Genomic DNA, 21,236 nt, shown 5'->3' on the forward strand with positions numbered 1-21,236 from the left:
CTCCTGTAGGCCCAAATGATTCACTTTTAACCATTTTAACCTGAACACGCAGGATCCACTTATTTTCCTTCTTTGGTACAGCGTATGTTCCCTAGAAGATGGGGGTTTTGTAAAGGAATAGCGAAGGACAAACAAGAAAGGCAATAAAACAATGCATAATCCTAAAAGGATGATGTGGTATTGACTGGGATGGCTCAAAGGGAAATTCTGCATCCCTCCAGCTTTTCGGACCTGGTTTAGTGAATTGAGGTCGACAGATACACGCCTCCAGATACATATGGTATCCGGATCAGGTAGACACTCACTTCTGATGTCACACATTTTCCGAGTATGGACAGTTTGGCATCCAAAGGACAACTTCGAGTAGCAAAGTATTAAGACCTTGTTTGCTGGGGACTGAAGCGTCTCTCCCTTCCCCGTTCCTGTGTTTAATCCCAAGCCCCCAGTGAGACAGGATGGGAGGTGGGCCCTCGGGACGTAGAGGGTTTAGATGAGGTCCTAGTGCTCTTTCTTGGCCAAGTGGGCGCACCTCCGAAAGGTGGACGGCCCCAAGCCAGGCAGGGACTCTCCTCAGAAGCTGGCGCCTGCTCGCCCCTTGAGCTTGAACTTCCCACCCTCTTGAACTGTGAGAAATGAAAGTCTGTTTTTGTAAGCCGTCTAGGCTATGTGTGTGATGGCAGTTTGGGCTGAGACAGTGTAGCAGTCATCGCGTGATCTTGGCCTCAGCAATCCCCTATCCTAAGTAGTGGCACAAATTAGCCATAGGCAAGGTGAGCTGAACACAGATGCACATTCGGGTATACCTAACATCCTGGTCCTGTTTCTTTCATTTTCCCCCCTTTGTTTTATGTGTACTAACAAGATTTCAAAGCTGCTTCTCTTGATGGTTCTCCATTATTTTCAAATACATGGAATTATTTAAATATATTTAAATTTTTTCTTCTTAGAAGTTTTCTCCTGGATTTTTTATTTTTATTTTTTTTGACCCTCAACATAGGCATATGGAGGTTCCCAGGCTAGGGGTTGAATCAGAGCTGTAGCAACGCCAACACCAGATCGGAGACACGTCTACAACCTGCACCACAGTTCACGGCAACGCTGGATCCTCAGCCCACTGATCGAGGCCAGGGATTGAACCCGCAACCTCATGGTTGCCAGTCGGGTTTGTTAATGACCGAGCCATGACGGGAAGTCCTGGATGATTTTTAAAATGGGATTTTCTTTTTTTAATTTGTAAATTGCACATCTTCCAAATGTAAAGGAGCTATGGCGAGTCAGGTTTCTTCTATTCAAATAGTGTTTTCCTGATCTAATACTGATGTAGCCCTTTGCGTAGTTTGCTGTCTTTCTTTTATTGTTTGTAGCGGGAGGCCTGGGGTTGACAGTGTGTGTCTTTAATAATTTATCACTGCCTTCCTTCAAGCAGCATCCTTCCAATTGCTCCCGCATGTCATTTGTGCGATTTTATATCTGTGCTGCGAATCCATAATTTATTGCTGCTAATTATGAGTTCCATCAGGGCTCACACGTTAGAGCCCCCATACCACATCTAGCCTGTGAGCTAAAAATGGTTTTTCCTTATTTGCAATGGTTGGAAAACTCAAAGAAAAATATTTTGTGACACACGAACATTGTATTAGATTCGATGTTCCATGTTTATTATAAGTAAAGTTTTATTGGGACACAGTCACGCTCATGCACTGACACAGTGGCTCTGGCTGCTTTCAGGCTGCAGTGGCAGAGGAGTTGTGACGGGGATCCCGCGGTCTGCAAAGCTGCGACTATTTACTCTCAGACTCTTTACAGAAAATGCCTGCCAACCTCTGCTTTTGGGCACTAAAACGTAGAAAAGAGAGACTGGCCTTTATATTCACATTCAAGGAAACCATTTAAGTTGCTTCCCCTTTTAAGCAGCTTCCAGCCTTCCTTGTACCCTGGTGGCCCGAGTGGGCCTCCCTCCTTGATCTCTACATGCCCTGAGGGGTAGGTGGCTGTTTGGTTCTTGGGTGACTCTGGGGTGAGAACGCTGAACCCCAACCACTTGATGTAAGTCCCCAGAACTTGTCCCTTTGGAGACAGAAATCTGCAAAGAGACTGAGAGCAGGGAGGCAAATAAAGTGTTTATTGGGAGAGAAGAGAGAAGGTGGTGTGGAGAAAGCACAGGCAGGCTTTGGGTGGGGGTGGGAGGTAGGGGGAGACACAGAGACAGACCCGCAAGAGCAAGAGAGGAAGAGAGCTCTCCACGCTTTGGCCAGGCCTCCTCTGGCCAGTCATCTTGCCCCGTCTCACCCTGAGCCCACGTTTGGTCTGACTCGGGGCCCTTCCCCCGTGCGTGCACATCTTTTAGCCAGTTCCACTGTCAGGGTTTCTGGGAAGTTGGCAGGACGTACGATGGTGTGGTGCCCCTCCTGCTTCTGACTCCTGAGGACCTTCCTGCAGGCATGTAGCTCTGGAGGTCTCCTTGACCAGAGAGGGAGAAAGAGGTGGCCTCTTTTATCCAAGCAGCAAGGATGCAGCTCCTCCTTGCTCCTACCATAATCATTATCTTGCAGGTTTCTGCCCACAGGGAACAGAGGAAGGTTGCTGGGCCTGGGACCCATCTACCTCCTTGTTTCAGCTTCTTGTACTCATGAGCCTGGTGGTGGGGTCAGAGGAGCTTCTCTGCTGTGCTGGCCCAGCCTTGGTCTCTGGAAGACACTGTGCCTGAGTCTCAAGGATGGGGCTTTCATAGTGATCCTGCCTCTCCCACATCTTCCAGACTAAACTCCGCCTTTGTCCTTGGAGGCTCTTGTCCTGGGAGAGCTCCCTGCCCCTTCCCCAGTGGTAGGGACCTCTAGGAGCATGGGTGTAGGATGCTGGAACTGGCATTGTCTCCTGCCTCCCTCTCCTTCCTCCTGGGATAGAGGGCTTTTTCTTTTATCCATCTCCAAGTCGTAGTGGGTCTTCCTCTACTCTCAACTGTGATCTGGTCTTTCTCACGAGCTCCCTGTAAAAGTTTGTGGGAAAAAAAAACTGTCTGAGTATTTGCCACTCCCGTAAGTTTTATATTGTCATGGGCGCTCACATTGGGACTTTCACCTCTCTGTTAAACATTTTAGCTGAATTCTCCTTCCCCACTTATATGGCACCCAGTGTCTCTTCTGCCACAGATGAACGAGCCTGTGCTGGGTGTGAGCCTGGCTCACCACTGTCTGCTGGAATGGGTTTCTATTCCTGTTAGTTATTCTATTAGTTATTCGCTTACTGTTTTGCAAAGTTAACTCATGCTTTGTGGGTTATAATTTATACTAACCTACATAAATGAGTAAGAAATTGTGTTAGTTGGGAAGACAGACGTGGAAAGCATTTCTGCAGCCAGGTTAATTTTTGGTATTTATTTGCACATCTGAACAACTGTTTGGTTAGGTGGACTGTCTTTATGTTGTTGCACACATTTCACACTGAATTCCAATTTAAAGACTAATTAGAGTGAATCTGTAATATGGCAGACAGAGCCTAACACAGAACCTTTCCTATTATAAACACCAAGATGTTCTAGATAAAATCTAACAATTAAAAAACTACCTGTAGGAGTTCCCGCTGCACCACAGGTTAAGGATCCAGAGTTGTTTCTGAGGCAGCAGAAGTACAAGTTCCAGCCCTGTCCTGATGCAGTGGGTTCAAGATCCAGCATTACCGTAGCTGTGGTGTAGGTTTCAGCTCAGCTCAGATTTGATCCCTAGTCCGGGAACTTTCCTGGGCCCTGGGTGCAGCCAAAAGACCCAACCCAACCCAACCCAACCCAGTCTATACCTTAGACTGCAAGTTGAGAAAGCATAACCTCCACGGGCAGGAATGAAAGAGGAGATGCAGGCTGGAAGGCCACAGGTGTCAAGCTGACATATCGGTAGACGCGGCTGGGGTGAGATGAAAGGGATGCCAAGTGCTCTCAGCCCCATGGCTGATGGCACAGCAGGACCTGGGTGACATGTCAGGTCTTCGCTGTATGTATGCCCTCAACTGCATCACTCAGCTTGGAGTCTGCATGTAACACACAGTTGGTTCAGGAAACTTTCTCTCAAGAAACTTATATAAAACAAGTCCTAGCCCAGGACAGACCAGAGGAAGTAAAGTGAAAGCACTCTGAAGAAACATCCAGCTGCGTTGGTTTCTCAGAGAACAAGTAATCCCTGCCAAAGTGAGCTCACAATTCAACATTAGAAGTGAGCGAGAAGGAGAAAGAACCCCGGAATGAGTCCATGCTGCCAACAAACCAGCAGGTGAGTGAGCCCTTGTTTTGGGCAGAAAGGACAGAAATTCGTAGAGCAGAATCGGGAAACTGTAAAATAAGTATATTTACAGTGATTTAAAAATCTCCTTTAAGGAATTCCCCCTGTGGCTCAGTGGGAGTCCTAGCATGCAGATTCGATCCCTGGCCTGGCACAGTGGGTTAAATAAGGATCTGGTGTTGCCGCAGCTGGGGCTTAGGTTGCAAATTTGACTTGGATCTGATCCTTGGCCTGGGAGCTCCATTTGCTGCAGGGCAGCCAAAACATAAAATAAAATTTTTAAAAATGCAGTTTCAAAATAGAAACTATAAGGACGGAGTTCCTATTGTGGCTCTGCAGTAATGAACTGGACTAGTAACCATAAGGATGCAGGTTCTGTCCCTGGCCTGGCTCAGTGGTTTAAGTATCTGGCACTGTTGTGAGCTGTGGTGTAGGTTGCAGATGCGGCTCGGATCCCACATTGCTGTGGCTGTGGCGCAGGCTGGCAGCTCTAGTTGCCATTCGACCCCTAGCTTGGGAACTTCCATATGCCACACATGCAGCTGTAAAATAAATAAATGAATAAATAAAGTCAATAAATATATACATAAATAAAATAAAAAATAGAAACCATGAAGAAAGAATATGACACTGAAATAATAGGAGAATTTGAAAAAGTTTGAAAAATATGAAAAAATGCAAAAGAGATTTTTAAAAATAAAATGACATGAAATTATATTAAAATTTTGAAAAACGTGAAAACCAATTTATAAGACCATTTTTGTGTATTCACATACAGGAAAAAAATTAGTACCATTTTTGCTTTATCTGATGCTGCAGGCTTGTCTTAGAAATGACTGGGGAACCGGAAGGGGAGCTGCTGTTGGTTGTATTCAAACAGCAACGAACTGGGGCGTTAGGATTATGCTTGGTTTTGATTTTCTGAGCTTTTTGTCTGATCATGTCCTTCCTTGCATTGAACGCTTCAGTGTTTCTTGTTTTCCAGTAGTCTTAGTGTATCTTACCATGTTCTTAATTTTATTAACGGATCATATGCTACGCATATTTACACAGAGCCGTTCCCCTTGGCTCCTTATGTCCCAAATGCCTAGAACACAGCCTGGTACCTTGCAGATATGTCATGAAAACTTGTTGAACGAATAGATCAACGCAGGGTCTTGGCAGTGTCGTTCTTTTTGTGGGAAACCTCTTCCCATCCTCATTCTCCCTTTTCCTGGCACACTCCAATGGTCTTTTTATTTTATTTTATTTTTTTTGTCTTTTTGCCTTTTTTTAGGGCTGCTCCTGAGGCATTTGGAGGTTCCCAGGCTAGGGGTCGAAACGGAGCTGTAGCCGCCGGCCTACACCACAGCCACAGCAATGCAGGATCCGAGCAGCATCTGTGACCTACACCAAAGCTCATGGCAACACTGGATCCTTAACCCACTGATTGAGGCCAGGGATCGAACCTGCCACCTCATGGTTCCTAGTTGGATTCGTTAACCATTGAGCCACGACGGGAACTCCTCCAATGGTAGTTTTAGCATTTGGGTTTCAAGGTCTTCCTTTTTTGTTTCCTCAGCTTAGTTTGGATCCTCTTTTTATGCTCCTATAGCATTATAATGAAATGCCCTTTTGTAAATTCACTCCATTATTCATTCAACAAATATTTTTTGAGTGCCTATGTCCCAACTCCTGCCCTAGGCCCTAGGGATGCAGTAGTGAATAAAACAGACACACTCTTAAGTCTTACGAGGCTGTGTTCTTGTGAGATGGGGGTGGGTGGCAGACAAGACCTGAACAGGTGAGCAGGTAGTGCTTCCTCGGAGGAACCGTGAAGAAACATAAAGGACTCGAGGCAATAATGTTCTGAAAGCACTGCAGACACAGCAATGAGTCCCGTGTGGCTGAGGCGGAGTGAGCCAGGGAAAGGGTAGAAAGAGAGATGAAGAGAGACGGGTGGGGGGCCCCAGTGAGGTCTTTTTAGTCGTTACCCCTCCCTCTGGGATGGCCAGGGCCCAGGTGGGAGGTGCCCCGGCGGGTCCCTGGAGGACCCCGTCTGGAAGGTGCAGCCCCGAAAGCAGCCGCCAGGTGGCGCCAGGCCGCCCCGGGGATTCCTGGGGACGCCAGGCCTTGCCTTCCGCACCCTTCCTCCAACCTCGGAGGCGTTTCGGTCCAGGGATCCCAGCCCCGGGGTGCGGGCCCTGGCCTCGTGGTGAGCATCCGTGCGAGGGGCAGTTCGGTTGTCACAGCCTGGGGGCTGGGTCCAGTGCAGCCACCGTGGGCGGTCGGGGAAGCCAAGGCCTGGAGCAGCAGGAGCCGCAGGTCGTCATGCAAAACTCTGGGGAATCCAGGCCGGACACCGTGGCTGCGGCTGCCAAGGGCGGCCCCGCTGCCTCCGGGAAGACCGCGACGTGAACGTTTGGGGGAGCCGAACCCGGCCCTCGAGGTAGGTGGGTCCTGCGCCCCTGGACTGGCTAAGGCAGCGAGGCGCGCTGTTTGCAGGACTTTGACTTTAGCTGCAAGACGCTGAAGCCACAGGTGGGCTGCTTAGTTTGAAGGGGCTTCCTCTGCTTTATTGACGGGGAGGTTAGTTAGAAAGTGATTGAAAGAACCCAGGTCAGGTTCTTGGGGTCTGGGTAGTAACAGGAAAGGTCGTGCTCGATAGTCAAATTCTGGACACGCTTGGAAGACTTCGCAGCAAGATTTGATGAAGGGTTGAGAATAAGGTGTGGGAGAAACGAAGCAGCGGATAATGCCTCAGGTGTTTGCCCTGAGAATCTGAAAAGATGAAGTTTCACCTGAGAGTGGAAAGACCTCGGAAGAGCCTCGTGGGGAGGGGTTTTTGTCCAGGAGAAGTACGGTTTGGGACATGCTGAGATATCTGGGAGACACTGGAATGAAGAGTTGGAGCTGGCAGCTGTCTGTAAAAGCCTGGAGCTCAAGGGACAGGTCCAGGATGGAGACATAAATCTGTGGATTGTCAACACAGGGATGGTATTTAAAGCCGTCTGGAGGACGGAACCATTGATGTTTGATGACTCAGCTCTGGGCAATTACAACACTTCGAAGGGGAGAAGGGGAGGAGAACCAAAGGACAGTGGTGATCAAGCCAATGAAAGGAAGCCGGGGGAGAGGACTGGGGCTCACAGGGTGAGCATCCGGCGTTGGTGCTCTTGTGGCCCTGTGGCCTGCTGTGATAAGCAGTGCGAAGGCCATTGCTGGCCCTGACCCTCATTTTGAAATAGCAGATAAAGGTTTTCTTGTGTGGGCTCAAGAGAGGATGAGAACCGATATTTTAAGGACAGTAAGACAGCGTGAACACCTTTTTGGAAGACGTTTGCTTTCCAAGGGAGCAGAGAATTAGTACAGTAGCTGGAGGGAGTTCTCATACTCAGCACCGTTTGGAACTCCTGTGTCTGTAAGAATGGTAAGAACTAGACTGTGGCAGCAGCTGTGCCAATCCTGACTGCCTTTTGCCTGGTACCACTGCTTGACCCAAAGCAGATGCACAACGAAATATTTCTTGACCAATAAGTACCATTTCAATTAAATTATACCCTGCAATTTTTTAATGTTTAGGAATATTTTCAAAAGATGTTACTTTTTTTTTTTAATTGAGCAAGAATATGTATTTTGACGCTGGTGAAAGAAGATGACAGATAAGATCATTCCACAGTGACTCACCAGATTCCCATCAGGTTCAGTTATGCTCAGTGCCACTTGATGCTAATACCTTTATTTCAGGAGAATCACGCAGTAATGACAAATGAATTTGCTAAAAATATTCAGTGCAGGTAGCTTTAATTGTCTACAGCAGTTTTTCACATTGTGGAGAGAGAGGAAAGTAAATATGTTTTTCTTCAGCAAAGTAGATTTTGCTTTAGGGTTGGAGAGCATCAGGAAACCGTCGTCTTTAAAGAGATGTTCGTAGTACCAGGATGGTGTGCACAAGGCAGATTCATTGCTAAATGATGGTATGCATATATTTGATGAAACAGATTTATTTGGTCTGAGAATGAGCAGTTGCAGTACACTAGACCCTAGGCTGGACATCTGGTGAACTGCAGAGATGAACGGAGTCATGAAAGGTAAGATTAAACATACAGATTGTAGACAGATAGAGGCGCTTCACTTTGATGGGTAATGGAGAGGATTTAGAAATTTTAAGCAGGGAAGAAAAATCATCTGAGCTGTATGCTTATTAGCTGCCATGAAAATTGGCTGTAGGATTGAGGGTATGGGGAAGACGAGAGGCTCTGGGAGATACTTATTTTTTCAAGGGTCCACCTTGAAAAAGCTGCCATGGTCAATGGATTAGGACATCCTTGGGTTCCCCAAATTTCAGGTTAAACAAACTTGAAGATATTTCTTCACCCTTTGTGAATCCCCAAGTCGTGTGGAATATGCAGGTCATGGAACTCATTATTTCAGGAACCCTCCTAGTCTCTGGGAGAGTTTGACACTTGGGGACTGTGTTCTTGGTGTAATCTGGACGACCCGGCCTGAATCTGAGGAGGAGTTACGGGAATGGAAAGGAAGGAGGAGATAATAGTGGACGTGCCTTATTGACAAACAGACGGCGAGAACGGGGAGAGGAAAAAGTCAAAGTGGGAACATGTGGGTTCACAAACTTGATGAGCTGAGCTTAACATTTAAAGAACTTTAAGATGCTGAGGGGCAGAGGGGAGGAGTTCCCATCATGGCTCAGTGGTTAATGAACCCGACTAAGATCCATGAGGATGAGGGTTTGATCCCTGGCCTCACTCAGTGGGTTAAGGACCCAGCGTTGCCCTGAGCTGTGGTGTAGGTCGCAGATGCGGCTCAGATCCTGCGTTGCTGTGGCTGTGGTGTAGGCCAGCATCTATAGCTCTGATTAGACCCCTAGCCTGGGAACTTCCGTATGCTGCAAGTTCGGCCCTAAAGAGACAATAAAAAAAGAAAAAAAAAAAAAAAGACTGGGGAACAACGAAGTGTAAATTCAGGCTTTCACCTGGAAAGCATTCAAGGCTGGACACAAATTTCAGAAGCATAGACATTATAGGTAGTGTAGGAGAATAATCTCGAAATGATTAGAGCCTGAATTACAGATTTTGAGGTAGCAATAGCTGCAAATTCCACCCCTCCAAAAAAAAAAAAGAAAGAAAGTGGAACAGAGCCAAAGACTAGTTTTAGAAAAGGTAGGGCGACAAGTATTTGCAAGAAGTACTTGAAAGGAAGTACTTGCAAATGAGCATCATTTTTAGAATTCAGACTGAGATGGATAGGTATATATATCCCCACTGGAAAAGCTGTTTTTATGCTCAGTGTGTTAATTCCCCAGGTCAGTAAGGTGCATCCCAACGTCCTCGGCATACTTGGGCAATCAGTGTGTGGTGACAAGCCAGGAATTGCTCACGGTTTTAGCCTTGTCATCCTTCCTGTAACGGTCCATTTTGTCCACATCGGGATTCCTAGGTTTCCAAGTCTCTTCCTTGACATTCTCAGAGGTCTGCCTTTGGGGCCTTCTTGAACGGCTCTCAAAGCAGCACTTGTTTCTCAGAGCTGTCCTTGTCATGTGCAGGTGTATCATGGAAAGTGTAGGAATTTATAGAATGGCTGAGAAAGCATCACCATGAGAAATAAAACCTTTAAAAAGTAGAAAACTGAGATGAAATAAAAGACAACACAGTATGTCCTCTGTTGTCTTAATATCCTTTGCATAATGAAATCTGCCTGCATTTAGGTTTAGGAGGAAATGCATGTATCAAAAAATGTAGCTGCATTTTCAAGGTCAGAATGTAGAGTTTGGAAGAAAATGATGGAGCAGACGGTGAGCTCCTAGGAAAATTAAGTCAGCCAGCTCTCCCCAGATGGTCACCTTTCTATTGTTTTTTGTAGTTTGGGAATTAGGCACCTGTGTTTTCTTCAACTCAGAGCCTGTCATGTGAATTCTTTGATATTTTAATTGCAAATAAAACTAATTAGTTCTGATTTTTTTCACCACAAACCCCTCATTTTTAATTCGTATTTTTTCTTGGAATGAAATAATACTTATATGTTGGAGTTCTTAAAATGCTTATTTGAATTTTCCGACTTATTGCCTGGTATAATAGTGGTTCAACTCATACAAAGGGTTTCTTTTTGCCCTTCTCAGGAAACTGGCTTGAGTAACTTTTAAGAACTAGTCAATAACACACATACACATATCTAATACATACATATATATTCCTATAGCATGCATTTTTAAAGAAGATCTCAGAGTCATGGTAAAAATAACCATGTTGATTTCATATTGAATTTAGTTTAAAATGTTCCTGGAATGTGACAGCCATCTACCCCCTGTACAAAAGAAGGATGTAATTTCGTTCAATACACAGTGATTTTCAGGTAAACAGTGTGCTTTTCTCAGTCACTGCTTTCAAACTTCGATGGCCTTTGAACTGCCATTCTGTCATTGAAACGTCAGGTAAAAATAGGCTCCATCTATCAGTGCTTATAAACCAGCGCAATTTCCTCTGTTGCATTGTTTATATGCATCAATTAAGGGTTGACATTGAGATGCGTATAGAAGACAAGGGATCCCTAAGAGAGACACTGGTCATCCTTTTCCTCACCTGTCAGAGAAACCCTTGATAAATGTAGCAAAAATAAATGTGTTAAAAGCATTATCATAATGTGATGAAGTTCTTGCACCTGAGTTAGGATATTCAGTGTAGGTGTCACTAAAATAAGATAAAACTACTCAGTAAATTATGACAGGAGCAGCTTATGTTAATACCACTTGAAAAATAATGCCTTTCAAATTAAACTTGTTTATGTATGAGTAATTTGTTTTGCATTTTAAAGTGTGAATCATACTCAGATTTAAGGATTGGGATATTATCTTATTCAAAAGATAAAACAAAGCTAAGCTTATTTTATTTAATCTTCTCTCAAATGGAACAAAACCCTGCTTTTTAGCATACTTTTAAGACTCTGTTGAACAAGTCGTGTCAGGTTTATTGCATTTGCCTGTTTAGTTTGAATCATTTAGATCCTAATGAGTCACGAACAAGAAAAGGGACAAGTATAATTTTAAGGACATCTAGAGGTCTATGGGATTAAATCTTTTCATCTGACAGGAAAATATTGTTATTTTAATTTAATATGAAGTTGTAGCATCTGTTTTTACCCAAGTAAATGATTTGTTGGTGAATTTTAAAATGAACTCCTCATCTGTAGTCTATAACCCAGCCTGCAGACTTCGTCTCCCAGAACTTCTAAATCCTAAAGTTAAATATTAAGTAAAAACAAACAAACAAAAATCACTCTTTGAGAATGACCGTTTTTATAAAAGTACCTGTCTCAAAAAAAATGACTTCAGAGAAAGAATTCAGAGAATAAACAGAATACATGCTTTAACAAATAAATATCAGAGAAAATCAAGAAAATACTAAGCTGATATGAAAGAGAGACAATCAAAAAGAGAAAGTTTGAAAAAAGAGGTGGGAGATGCAAAACCAGGGGAAAGTTGGAATGAAAATATTAAATCGTATTAAAAATAACCGTTAAAGTGGAATTCAAGCCAAAATAAACGTGACGAAGCATGATATTCATAGAGTAACATTCCTAAGAATCTCGTAGGATCCTAAACCTTTCCATGCCTAGGAAGAGTTCAGCAGTACATGTTCATGGGGCAGAAACTGTTAGCGGGAGCAATTAGCAATTAATCCAACTTCCTCAGAAATTGACTGCTGATAAATAGACAGTGAGAAGTAAGACTATTTGAACTTTCAGTAAATCGCTTAAGCTGGAGCCACACATTTTACATATGTCAGTATCTGTATTTATTATTTACAACCATCTGTGGAATATTTGCCATGTATGGCTCCAAAAATGTTGAAATCCAAAATGAGAATTTACACAAGCAATTTTCTCTGATCAATATATGACAGGATCAGAAAGTAAAGTATAATCCTCTTAAAAACTTTCTCTTGGAAAACATTTTGCTCTAAGCAGTAATTACTTTCACAAATCAAAATTCATTGGTCGACTACAAAGAAATGATCAAAAGAAGCAAAATGTTGCTGCAGTGGTAGTCTGAGAAAAAAGTAGGGTCATTAAAACACACACACGCATAAATCTAAGTAACTGATAAAGAAGGAAATAGTATGGGTGAAAGCAGGTATTACTAAATAAATGACAATGAAACAAAATATGTTTAATTAAATCAAATGCTATGTCTTTGAAAAGACCAATAAAATGAATATATTTTCAAAGTTGGTCAATGGAAGAGCAGTGATATTTATGTTGAAATGAGAACTAGAACATAGCTATGGATACTGAAATTTTTAAAAGATGAAGTACTATACAAATTTTAAGCAAAAAAAATGAAAATTAAGATGAAATGTACATTGTAGGACCATAGACATGCTTAAAATTGACCATGAGGTGGTGGAAAATCAGAAAAGCCCAATAACAAGAAATCGAAAAGCTAAAACTTTTATCTTTGATAAGAAAGATCCAGGTTTTGGTGAATGTACAAAGATGTGTTCTTCAAATAACAGATACTCCTAAAATATTTTAACTATGCCAGAGCATGTTAAAATTAATGGAAAAATACTTGGTAAGTCAGTAAGTAAAATACGAGATAGAATTCAGTTAATCATAATGTAAAAGCTGATCTGATGACAAAATGATTATGATAAAATTAAAATTTTAGGAGTTCCCATCGTGGCACAGTGGTTAACAAATCTGACTAGGAATCAGGAGGTTGCGGGTTTGATCCCTGGCCTCGCTCAGTGGGTTAAGGATCTGGCGTTGCCATGAGCTGTAGTTCAGGTCACAGAAGCAGCTCAGATCAGGCGTTGCTGTGGCTCTGGCACAGGCCGGCGGTACAGCTCCGATTCGACCCCTAGCCTGGAAACCTCCATATGCCTCGGGTGTGGCCCTAGAAAAGGCAAGACAAAGAAACAAACAAACAAACGATAAAACTAAGATTTTAAAAGAAATGAAATCGCCATTATACTCCTGGTTAAAATCTTAGTAAAAGAATGGATTTTAGGATTTAGAGAAAATGAAATAGCTCCTGAAATCTTATGCTAAAGTTAGATTATTTTGAATCATCTTTGAAAGTTTTAGTTTTAATTTTAGAAGGCGTGATTAGTGATAGTCTTGATTACATAAATAAAAATGTTTTTTCAACAAAGAAAAATATCTAAAGCATAGGCCTGAATTTAGTATTTACTCTATAAACCTCTCTAAGGAGTGAATTTATTTTATAATTAGGTGAAAAAAGTATTCAGGTTTGTTTTTTGTAATCTCTAAATTTATCAATACATCGTATAGCTGTACTTACGGCCAAGTAACGCCTCTGTTAGTTACTATTAGTTTGCTATACAAATGAAATAATTTACTAGACAATTCTTTTTCCTTCTCTATTCCAAAAATTTGGTTTATGAAAGGAACATCAATGGAAAGCAGCCCCAGGAAATCTAATGTAATGAGCAGAAACTCATTATTTCATGATTTTCACTGGGAATTTTAAATCATCTTTTGTACAGCTGGATAGTAGTCATGTTTTCAACAACCGCTCACCACAGGTTTCTGCAAACACAGAGCTTCGCTTTGTCCTCTAATCATCTTTTAAAGACGTAGATAGCACTGCACTAACCTCACCTTACAATTCTCAGAGTAACTAAGAAACCAAATGACAGGATGATACAGTAGTGATGAGGTAACAGAGGAAACATATTATTAAGTAGCTTGATAGCAGAATAATATATCAAAGTGTCAGTTTAGATAAAAACATTCATCCGTTCTCTAGTATAGGAGATATTTGAAACACGAAATGTTCAATTTGTAAGGTTTCTTTATAATGAGCTCTTTGAAAACATCCAACTTGATTGGGTGTCTCTTCAGCAATTTCTTGATAAAATCTTCTCCTTCCAATTTCCTGAGCACCATGAAAAAGGGAATTAGGATGTGTTAGTAATAATTACCAGGGGGAAAAAAACTCCAATTTGACGTTAGGCACAGGTGGAATCACGAACCAATGTACAATAAAAGTTTGGTTATTTTTAATGCACTGTCAGGGAAATACCCTTACAATCCGTATCATTTTGTGTCTAGTATTTTAAAATACCAGACAGCAATTATTTAACTAACTTTTATTGAGAAAACATTGGACAGATAAGGAGTTATGGAAGGAAAGGCAAAATGCATAGATTTCAGTTTAACGTTAAATTAAAGCTCTGTGAAAGGTGTGTTTGTTCTTTCAGCCAACGGCGTCTAAAATCAGCTGAGGCCGTAGGTGAAGTGCCTGGAAGGGGGAGTGTGAACGGACAGGCCGTGGCTGGTGATGCACTTTGGAGGTATTGCATTTTGAATCTGTATGGCAGTAGTATTCCTGCAGCTATCCCAGTACTTAATTGGCTAATGAAGAAGCGCCCATTAATTTTCTAAGAAATCTCAGAAACAATTTGCACCTCCCAGAGAATGTAAAATAATCGTTTTCCTGAATGCTAAAATAAACCCTGATCCACTTTCCAAGTCATACCCATGGTTCTTCGTCCACTCACTTGTAGAAGACTAAATTTGATCATTACAAAAATATGGAGTCCAATCCCTTAAATCCTCATTTTCTCAGAGTTCACATTTTATAAGAAATTTAAATCTTCTCAAATCAGACTTAATATAATATTGTAACTAGTGAAGACAAATACTTAATATAACATTTAATTTCATATAGTCAGTTTTATTCAACAGTTAGTTTTTAAGTACCTACAATTGTCATGATTCTGTTTTGATACAGTGGAGTATACAAAATTAATAGGACACAGATGTTTTAGTATTTAGCATAAAAGAGGGCAAGTAGATTGTTCAGTTTCTTTCAGACATGCAAAAACAGATCACATTTCGGCCGGGTCTGATTCCTCGTAGATTCCCCAAACATGATCAAGTCAGGTGTTTATTTGCATGGATGCCAAGAAGGCTGGAAATAAAAAAATGAGATGAGCTAATGTCGTTCTCATTAGGAATAAGGTTACAGTTGGCTGTCATTATGTGAAGACATGGGTGCAAGATTAAAAAGAAAAGTGAAGTGAAAATATAGAAGGGAAAGACATCAAATATAATAGCTAGAACAGAAAGATGAAGCAAAAAGGAAGTTGTAACTTGATTTTCTGAGGTCTCAGGTGATGGTAAGCAAATCAAGCTTCAGTTATAGCTGCTTGGGAAAATTAGATGAGTTTAAAAAAAAAAGGAAGGAAAGAAGAAAAGAAAAAGAAGAAAATGCTGAATATAGTTCCTAGAAAAACTGGGGACACATTATTCATTCCAGCCACATAACAGGGATTGTTTAACAGAGTAAGCCATGGCCTAAGCTTTGTATACCTCAAGATTTGTTTATTGTGTAAGTAATCAGATGAAACAGGCACCTACCACTGCAGAGAATCTCTTAGCAACTACACCTTTTCATTTTGTAGCTTAAAGTGTTCTGGGAGTTCCCATCGTCGTGCAGTGGTTAAGGAATCTGACTAGGAACCATGAGGTTGCGGGTTCGATCCCTGGCCTTGCTCCGTGGGTTAAGGATCTGGCATTGCCGTGAGCTGTGGTGTAGGCTGGTGGCTACAGCTCTGATTTGACCCCTAGCCTGGGAACCTCCATATGCCACAGAATCGGCCCTAAAAAAGGCAAAAAGACACATACACGCACATACACACACACACAAAAGTGTTCTGATTGCAGTAGGTTTTGACAAACCCTTGGAGCAGAGTCTGGGCTAAGATTTTTTGTTCTATAAATTCACTATTTAAAAATTCTAATATTGTCAAACTTCATTTTTGTGGTGTACTTCAATGTCATCCCAAATCCCAGGAAGAAGTCAGTCAACTTTTGAAAATAAGCATAAAGTGGAATTGTATTTAACAGCATCGGAAGTAAAGCTTTTAATTCGAGCATATTTAAATTGAGGTGCTTCTTCCTAGGTTTTACTTATCAGTCCGCATTTAAGAAACGGGGCAGGTTGTGGGTGGGTCCAGGTAGAGATGAGTATCAGCTGAGAAGGACTCGTGGCTTATCGTGTCTCGGCAGGAACTTGTAAACTGACAGTTTCTTCTCCTTTTTAGGGCTGCACCTGCGGCACATGGACGTTCCCAGGCTGGGGGCTGAATCTAGCTGCAGCTTCTGGCCTACACCACAGCCACAGCAATGCTGGGGATCGGACTCACAATTGTCATGGATGCTAGTCGGGTTCACTACTGCTGAACCACAGTGGGAACTCTGACAGTTTCCTTTCGTTTCACAGCAATGCAGTGGAAAGCACTATTGGCCATTTATTTTTGTTTGTTGGTGCACATGCTGTGTTGTACAGCATTAGATTTTTAAACCGAGCATTCTTTGGTCCAATTTTTAGACATATTGTGAGGCGAAAGTAAGTCAATATTTCACATACACTATTTAAAATGTAGTCTTGGAGTTCCCGTCATGGCGCAGTGGTTAACGAATCCGACTAGGAACCATGAGGTTGCGGGTTCGGTCCCTGGCCTTGCTCAGTGGGTTAAGGATCCGGCGTTGCCGTGAGCTGTGGTGTAGGTTGCAGACGCGGCTCGGATCCCTCGTTGCTGTGGCTCTGGCGTAGGCTGGTGGCTACAGCTCCGATTCGACCCCTAGCCTGGGAACCTCCATATGCCGCGGGAGCGGCCCAAAGAAATAGCAAAAAGACAAAAAAAAAAAATAAATAAATAAAATGTCTTCTTCCAACACTGTGTGTGAAATCCTGACTTGTGGCTAGGTTTAGCTGTCCAGAGCAATTTTACTTACACTTTGTTGCTCAGGTATTAGTATGTCTAAAAAGAGGGCATCCGGTCACCGTATCAAATTTGAGTAGCGTAATTCCATTTCTCTGATTTCACATTTCCTCTTCAAACGTTGTTACTAATAGAACAGGAAGTCAGGACTCACAGAAGGAACGGGTTAGAAGAAAAGATGGAGTAGATGGCACATGGGGCACGTGTGCCTGGCACGCCTTATGAAGATCTCATCGTAATTATATTCGCATTGAGATCCCTGGTAACTGTATAAAATCAGTATTTCCACATTGTTGCAGTTCCCAGGTCTCTGACCTTGAGGTTTTTGTCCATATTCTCTAGCCGCTCAGTGTGGTGGTAAAACGCTTTATGGAACCGCTTGCGGACCCAGAATGGACAGATGCTGTATGGACAGGAAGAGAGTAACAGGAGAAAGGGTCTCTTCCTCTTTCCTTTTAAAACAGTTTTGTCTTCAGGGTGAGACTTTGCCTCTTATTCTTTTTTTGTCTTTTTAGGGTTGCACCCATGGCCTGTGAACGTTCCCAGGCTAGGGCTTGAATGGGAGCCTATGCCACAGCCTCAGCAACACCCGATCTGAGCCGCATCTGCGACCCACACGGAAGCTCACGGCAACGCTGAATCCTTAACCCACTGAGCGAGGCCAGAGCTCGAACCTGCGTCCTCATGGATACCTGTCAGGGTCGTTACCACTGATCCACGACGGGAACTCTTGTCCTACCTTTATTCTTATTACTTATTAAATTTGTTGACACCATTTGGTTGTATGAGTAAAAGTAGCAGCCACAATTATTGATGACACAGGCTGAGGCAGATGACTGTATTCACAAACCCTTCCTTTTCTGCTGGAGCGATGTTCTGTAGAGACCTCGTCATACAGCTGTACCCCCCGCCCGCCAGGGTACTGACTCTTCTCCCCACCTGTGCTGCCCACGTTGTGCCAGCCCCACTGCTGCTGTTTAGTCTAAACTTCCACCATTTCCTACCAAGGCCACTGGAACAGCCTTCTTCTTAATTGGTTTCCTGTGTGTACCTGTGGTTCACAACCATATTTCACAGAGCAGTCATAGTGCTGTTTATTAAATGTGAAACAAAGCATAGCATTCTTCTGCTGAAACCTCTCCAATGGCTTTTTTCTGCGGTAAGTACCCTGCAGTATAATATGACCTTCCTGTGAAAGAAAATCTTTGCCCAAGTCTTGTCCCCCTTCTCAAACTTTGTTTCCTCTGCAGGGTGGATTGGAGTTAGTCCTTTCTGCCTTGGCAGATCGGACTGCCTGTAGTTGAGAATTTTGCAAGTCAGCGGCGTCCCCTTGGTAGCTTGAAACTGGCCATGGTGGGAGTATTTACGCTGTGGAAATTAGAAAATGTGACAAAGACAGGCTTTTTCTGTTTTGTCCCTGCGTTTTGGAGGCCTGACTGTTAATCGTTTACCAGCCACACCATTGTTGCTCTTTGTCTCTGCCTCACACTCTGGGTTCCACTGACCCAGGTTTTGCCTGTTTTCCTCTCCGTAGGCCTGCTGCCCTCAGCCCAGGGCCTCTGCCCTTGCTTTTCTTTGTGTCTGGATGTTTCTCCTTTGGATTTACATAGAGCTCCTTGTCAGTACTCAGGTCTTAGTCCATTGTGGCCTTCTCAGGGAGGCTTTCCGTGACTGTCTTAATCAAAGGACTGTAGTTTCTCAATCACGTCAACTAACTCCTTATCCCTGCAACCCAGTATAATGCCTTTAAAGTCATGTCCTCTTATGTCAGTTTGTTTGTACTAAGCAGTAAGTCATAGAGAACCAAGTAGTAGAGCATAGGTTTGCCACGTAGACAAGAATCGTGGGGTTGCACAGTTGAAGGTCAGGGCACAGCTCAGTGATGACATCAAGGGCAAGGCCCCATCCTTCTTCTCACCCCACCTGCTTTAGCCCATGACCAAATGGCTGACTCACCTCCAGGCACACGTAAGGCTGGCGGGAGAACGAGGAAAGGGAGGGGCGCAAGGACCAAAATGCTGACGCAGAGGCCAGCAGTTTGGTCACTTAAAAAGCCTTCCTGGAATCCGTACCCAGTGACTTTACCCTTAAACAACTTGGCCAAATGACACAAGAGTCTGGAAATAGAAGTATATTCGCTTCTCAGCTTCTGTAGTAGAAGAATGCAAGGAACATGAGGCTTTTAGATGACGTTGGGGCAGTAACTCATATTGTTTGCCCCAGTACTCAATAAATTTTTGTGGAATTAGTGCCTTAAATGACCCAGCTCCATCCTCATCCACGTTCCAGATGCAGGTGAGTCATGGGTCAAATTCGGCAGTCTAAATGTTAACCGAGTTAATAAGAAATCATCAGTACGGAAAGAGAAGCTGTTAATTGATCACTGGGAGCTCATCCTACTTACGTTCCAGTATTTGGTTGTTTTGGTTGTGACATTCAGTTTATTTTAAAGGAAATCTTTCCAAAGAGTGTAATTTCATGATCATGAGGCAATTGGTGATGATTTGATCATTCCAGTGAAGAAGATGTTATCAATATGAACGCATTTGTTAAAATTACCTGGAAGGAGCGATACCTGGTCACGAAGGAGGTCTTCCCAGGGCAAGGCTCATCCTCTGCTCTCGGATGTGCTCACCCCTGTGGTTTCCCAGAATGTGAGAAACTCAACTGATCATGTGGTATTGTATCGTCCGGGACTGTGGTCAGTGTTGTATCTGTTTGCCTCAGCTTGCAGTGGTCCATGATGCTCTATTTAAGTAATAAGATTTCCATTCCTTTATTATTTTATTTCTAATCCCTTTTCCATGGCAAGATAGAGAAATAAATAAGAGCATGGGCACTGGCGTCAGACATATCTGGTTTGGAATCCTTGTCCTACCATTTACTAGTTGTATAGCCTTAAGCCAGATAATTCATCTATCTAGGGTTTTTTTTTTTCTTTTAACTGTATAATGGAAACAGTAATCTTTTTATATATTTGTGAGGATTTTATAAGATGATCTAAGTAAGGCAAGTAAACACGGAATAAATGATGGCCATTAACTCACTTTGTTCTGGCTCACATATTAAACTATCAGTAACCTGTAAAGTGCATTTGTGAACCGCTTCCTGCATCAGCACCATCCGAGATGACTACTAAAAGAGTAGATTTCAAAGCTTCACCCTCAGCTTCTTTTTTTTTTTAATCTCAATTTTTAATAAATGGTCCAAGGTTAAATTTTTTTGTTGACCAAAATTTAAGAACCACTGCTTTCAGCAAGCATTTGTTGATCAGATTAGCTTAATCTCTGTTCCCAGCCTTGGAGAGGAAGTGCAGATGGATCCCATGTGTCAAATGTCATCCAGACTCTAGAGTCATGTTGCCAGGATTCAAATCCTAACTCTGCATCTTACTAGCTTTTTCCCTGGAGAAGTAATTTTACCTTGATGGGTTTCAGTTTCCTTTTCTGTAAAATGCTAAGTGCGTCGTGCTAAGAGAGGTAAAATGTGTAGAAATCGTGCCATACTAAACACCATCTGGGACAGCAATTAGTGTTACAGATAACATTGTTATTAGAATCCCCGCAGGTGCACCTCGAGAGGCCGTATCAGGGATGCTCAACATGGCCACACATTGTATCACTGAGGAGCTCTGAAGATCTTGATGCCCAAGCCACATCCTAGAACATTTATATCAGAAATATATGCTGGTAGGATGACGGTATCTGGTTAGGGTTTTTGTTTTTTGTTCTTTTCAGTTCACCTCTGTGATTCCAGTGGGTGACCAAGGCTGAGAAACACTCTTCCCCATCATTTAAATATCGTATCATGTATTATCTACTGATAAATGATGATCACCAACTAGTACCTGAGAGAGGTATACTGGTGAATGGAATACAGGTTAATCTACTGAGAAAGGGAAGATTAAGAGCTCAGCCTCTGACCAAGAAAGCCTGCAGAGCACAGGGCTATTATAAAAGCACTGAATGTTGAGGGAGAAAGCCACTAAAAGGAAAACTTTTGTTGGAAGAAAAATAAAAGGTGCAGGGTTTAGGATCACTTAGATCCAGACTCCAAACCCAGATCTCCTGCTTGTTAATGCGATACTTGTGTCCGGGTAAGCCTCAGTGTTTTCACTGTAAAATGTGGAGATTGAGCAACACATGAGGTTGTTATAGGATAAAATGGGTTCAGAGGTGTAGAGCTCCTGGCACACGGTGACACCTGCTTTATAGATATT

General features: G+C 42.7%; 2 protein-coding genes across 3 annotated transcripts in view; both read left to right on the top strand.

Annotated features, from left to right (window-relative positions):
• The window catches only part of LIN7A (lin-7 homolog A, crumbs cell polarity complex component), a 149,094-nt gene that overhangs the window by 14,233 nt on the left and 113,625 nt on the right, over positions 1-21,236 (top strand). Inside the window, exon 1 of one of the 2 annotated variants that reach the window (XM_021093061.2) lies at positions 10,797-14,581. The exons of the other annotated variant lie outside the window; for it this stretch is intronic. Coding sequence (XP_020948720.1) covers positions 14,569-14,581 — 13 coding nt within the window. The 5' untranslated portion in view covers positions 10,797-14,568. Of the gene's footprint in view, positions 1-10,796; positions 14,582-21,236 lie in introns of those variants that run through there. 2 annotated transcript variants of the gene reach the window in all.
• LOC146403609 (uncharacterized) lies at positions 3,239-9,388 on the top strand. The gene is made up of 2 exons (XM_084957737.1): positions 3,239-4,671; positions 5,634-9,388. Exon 2 carries the CDS (start codon positions 6,255-6,257, stop codon positions 6,663-6,665), a length of 411 nt encoding a protein of 136 aa, XP_084813863.1. The 5' UTR covers positions 3,239-4,671; positions 5,634-6,254; the 3' UTR covers positions 6,666-9,388.

The sequence above is a fragment of the Sus scrofa genome, chromosome 5 (genome assembly GCF_054392235.1).
Source record: "Sus scrofa isolate SSC_HxYL_T2T_F1_AM1 chromosome 5, Sscrofa_HxYL_maternal_Yorkshire_Landrace_v2.0, whole genome shotgun sequence".
In the NCBI taxonomy this organism is placed as follows: domain Eukaryota; kingdom Metazoa; phylum Chordata; class Mammalia; order Artiodactyla; family Suidae; genus Sus; species Sus scrofa.

Excerpts from the sequence above, each read along its gene's own strand:
- LOC146403609 (XM_084957737.1), top strand. The coding sequence starts at position 6,255 with ATGGCCAGGGCCCAGGTGGGAGGTGCCCCGGCGGGTCCCTGGAGGACC.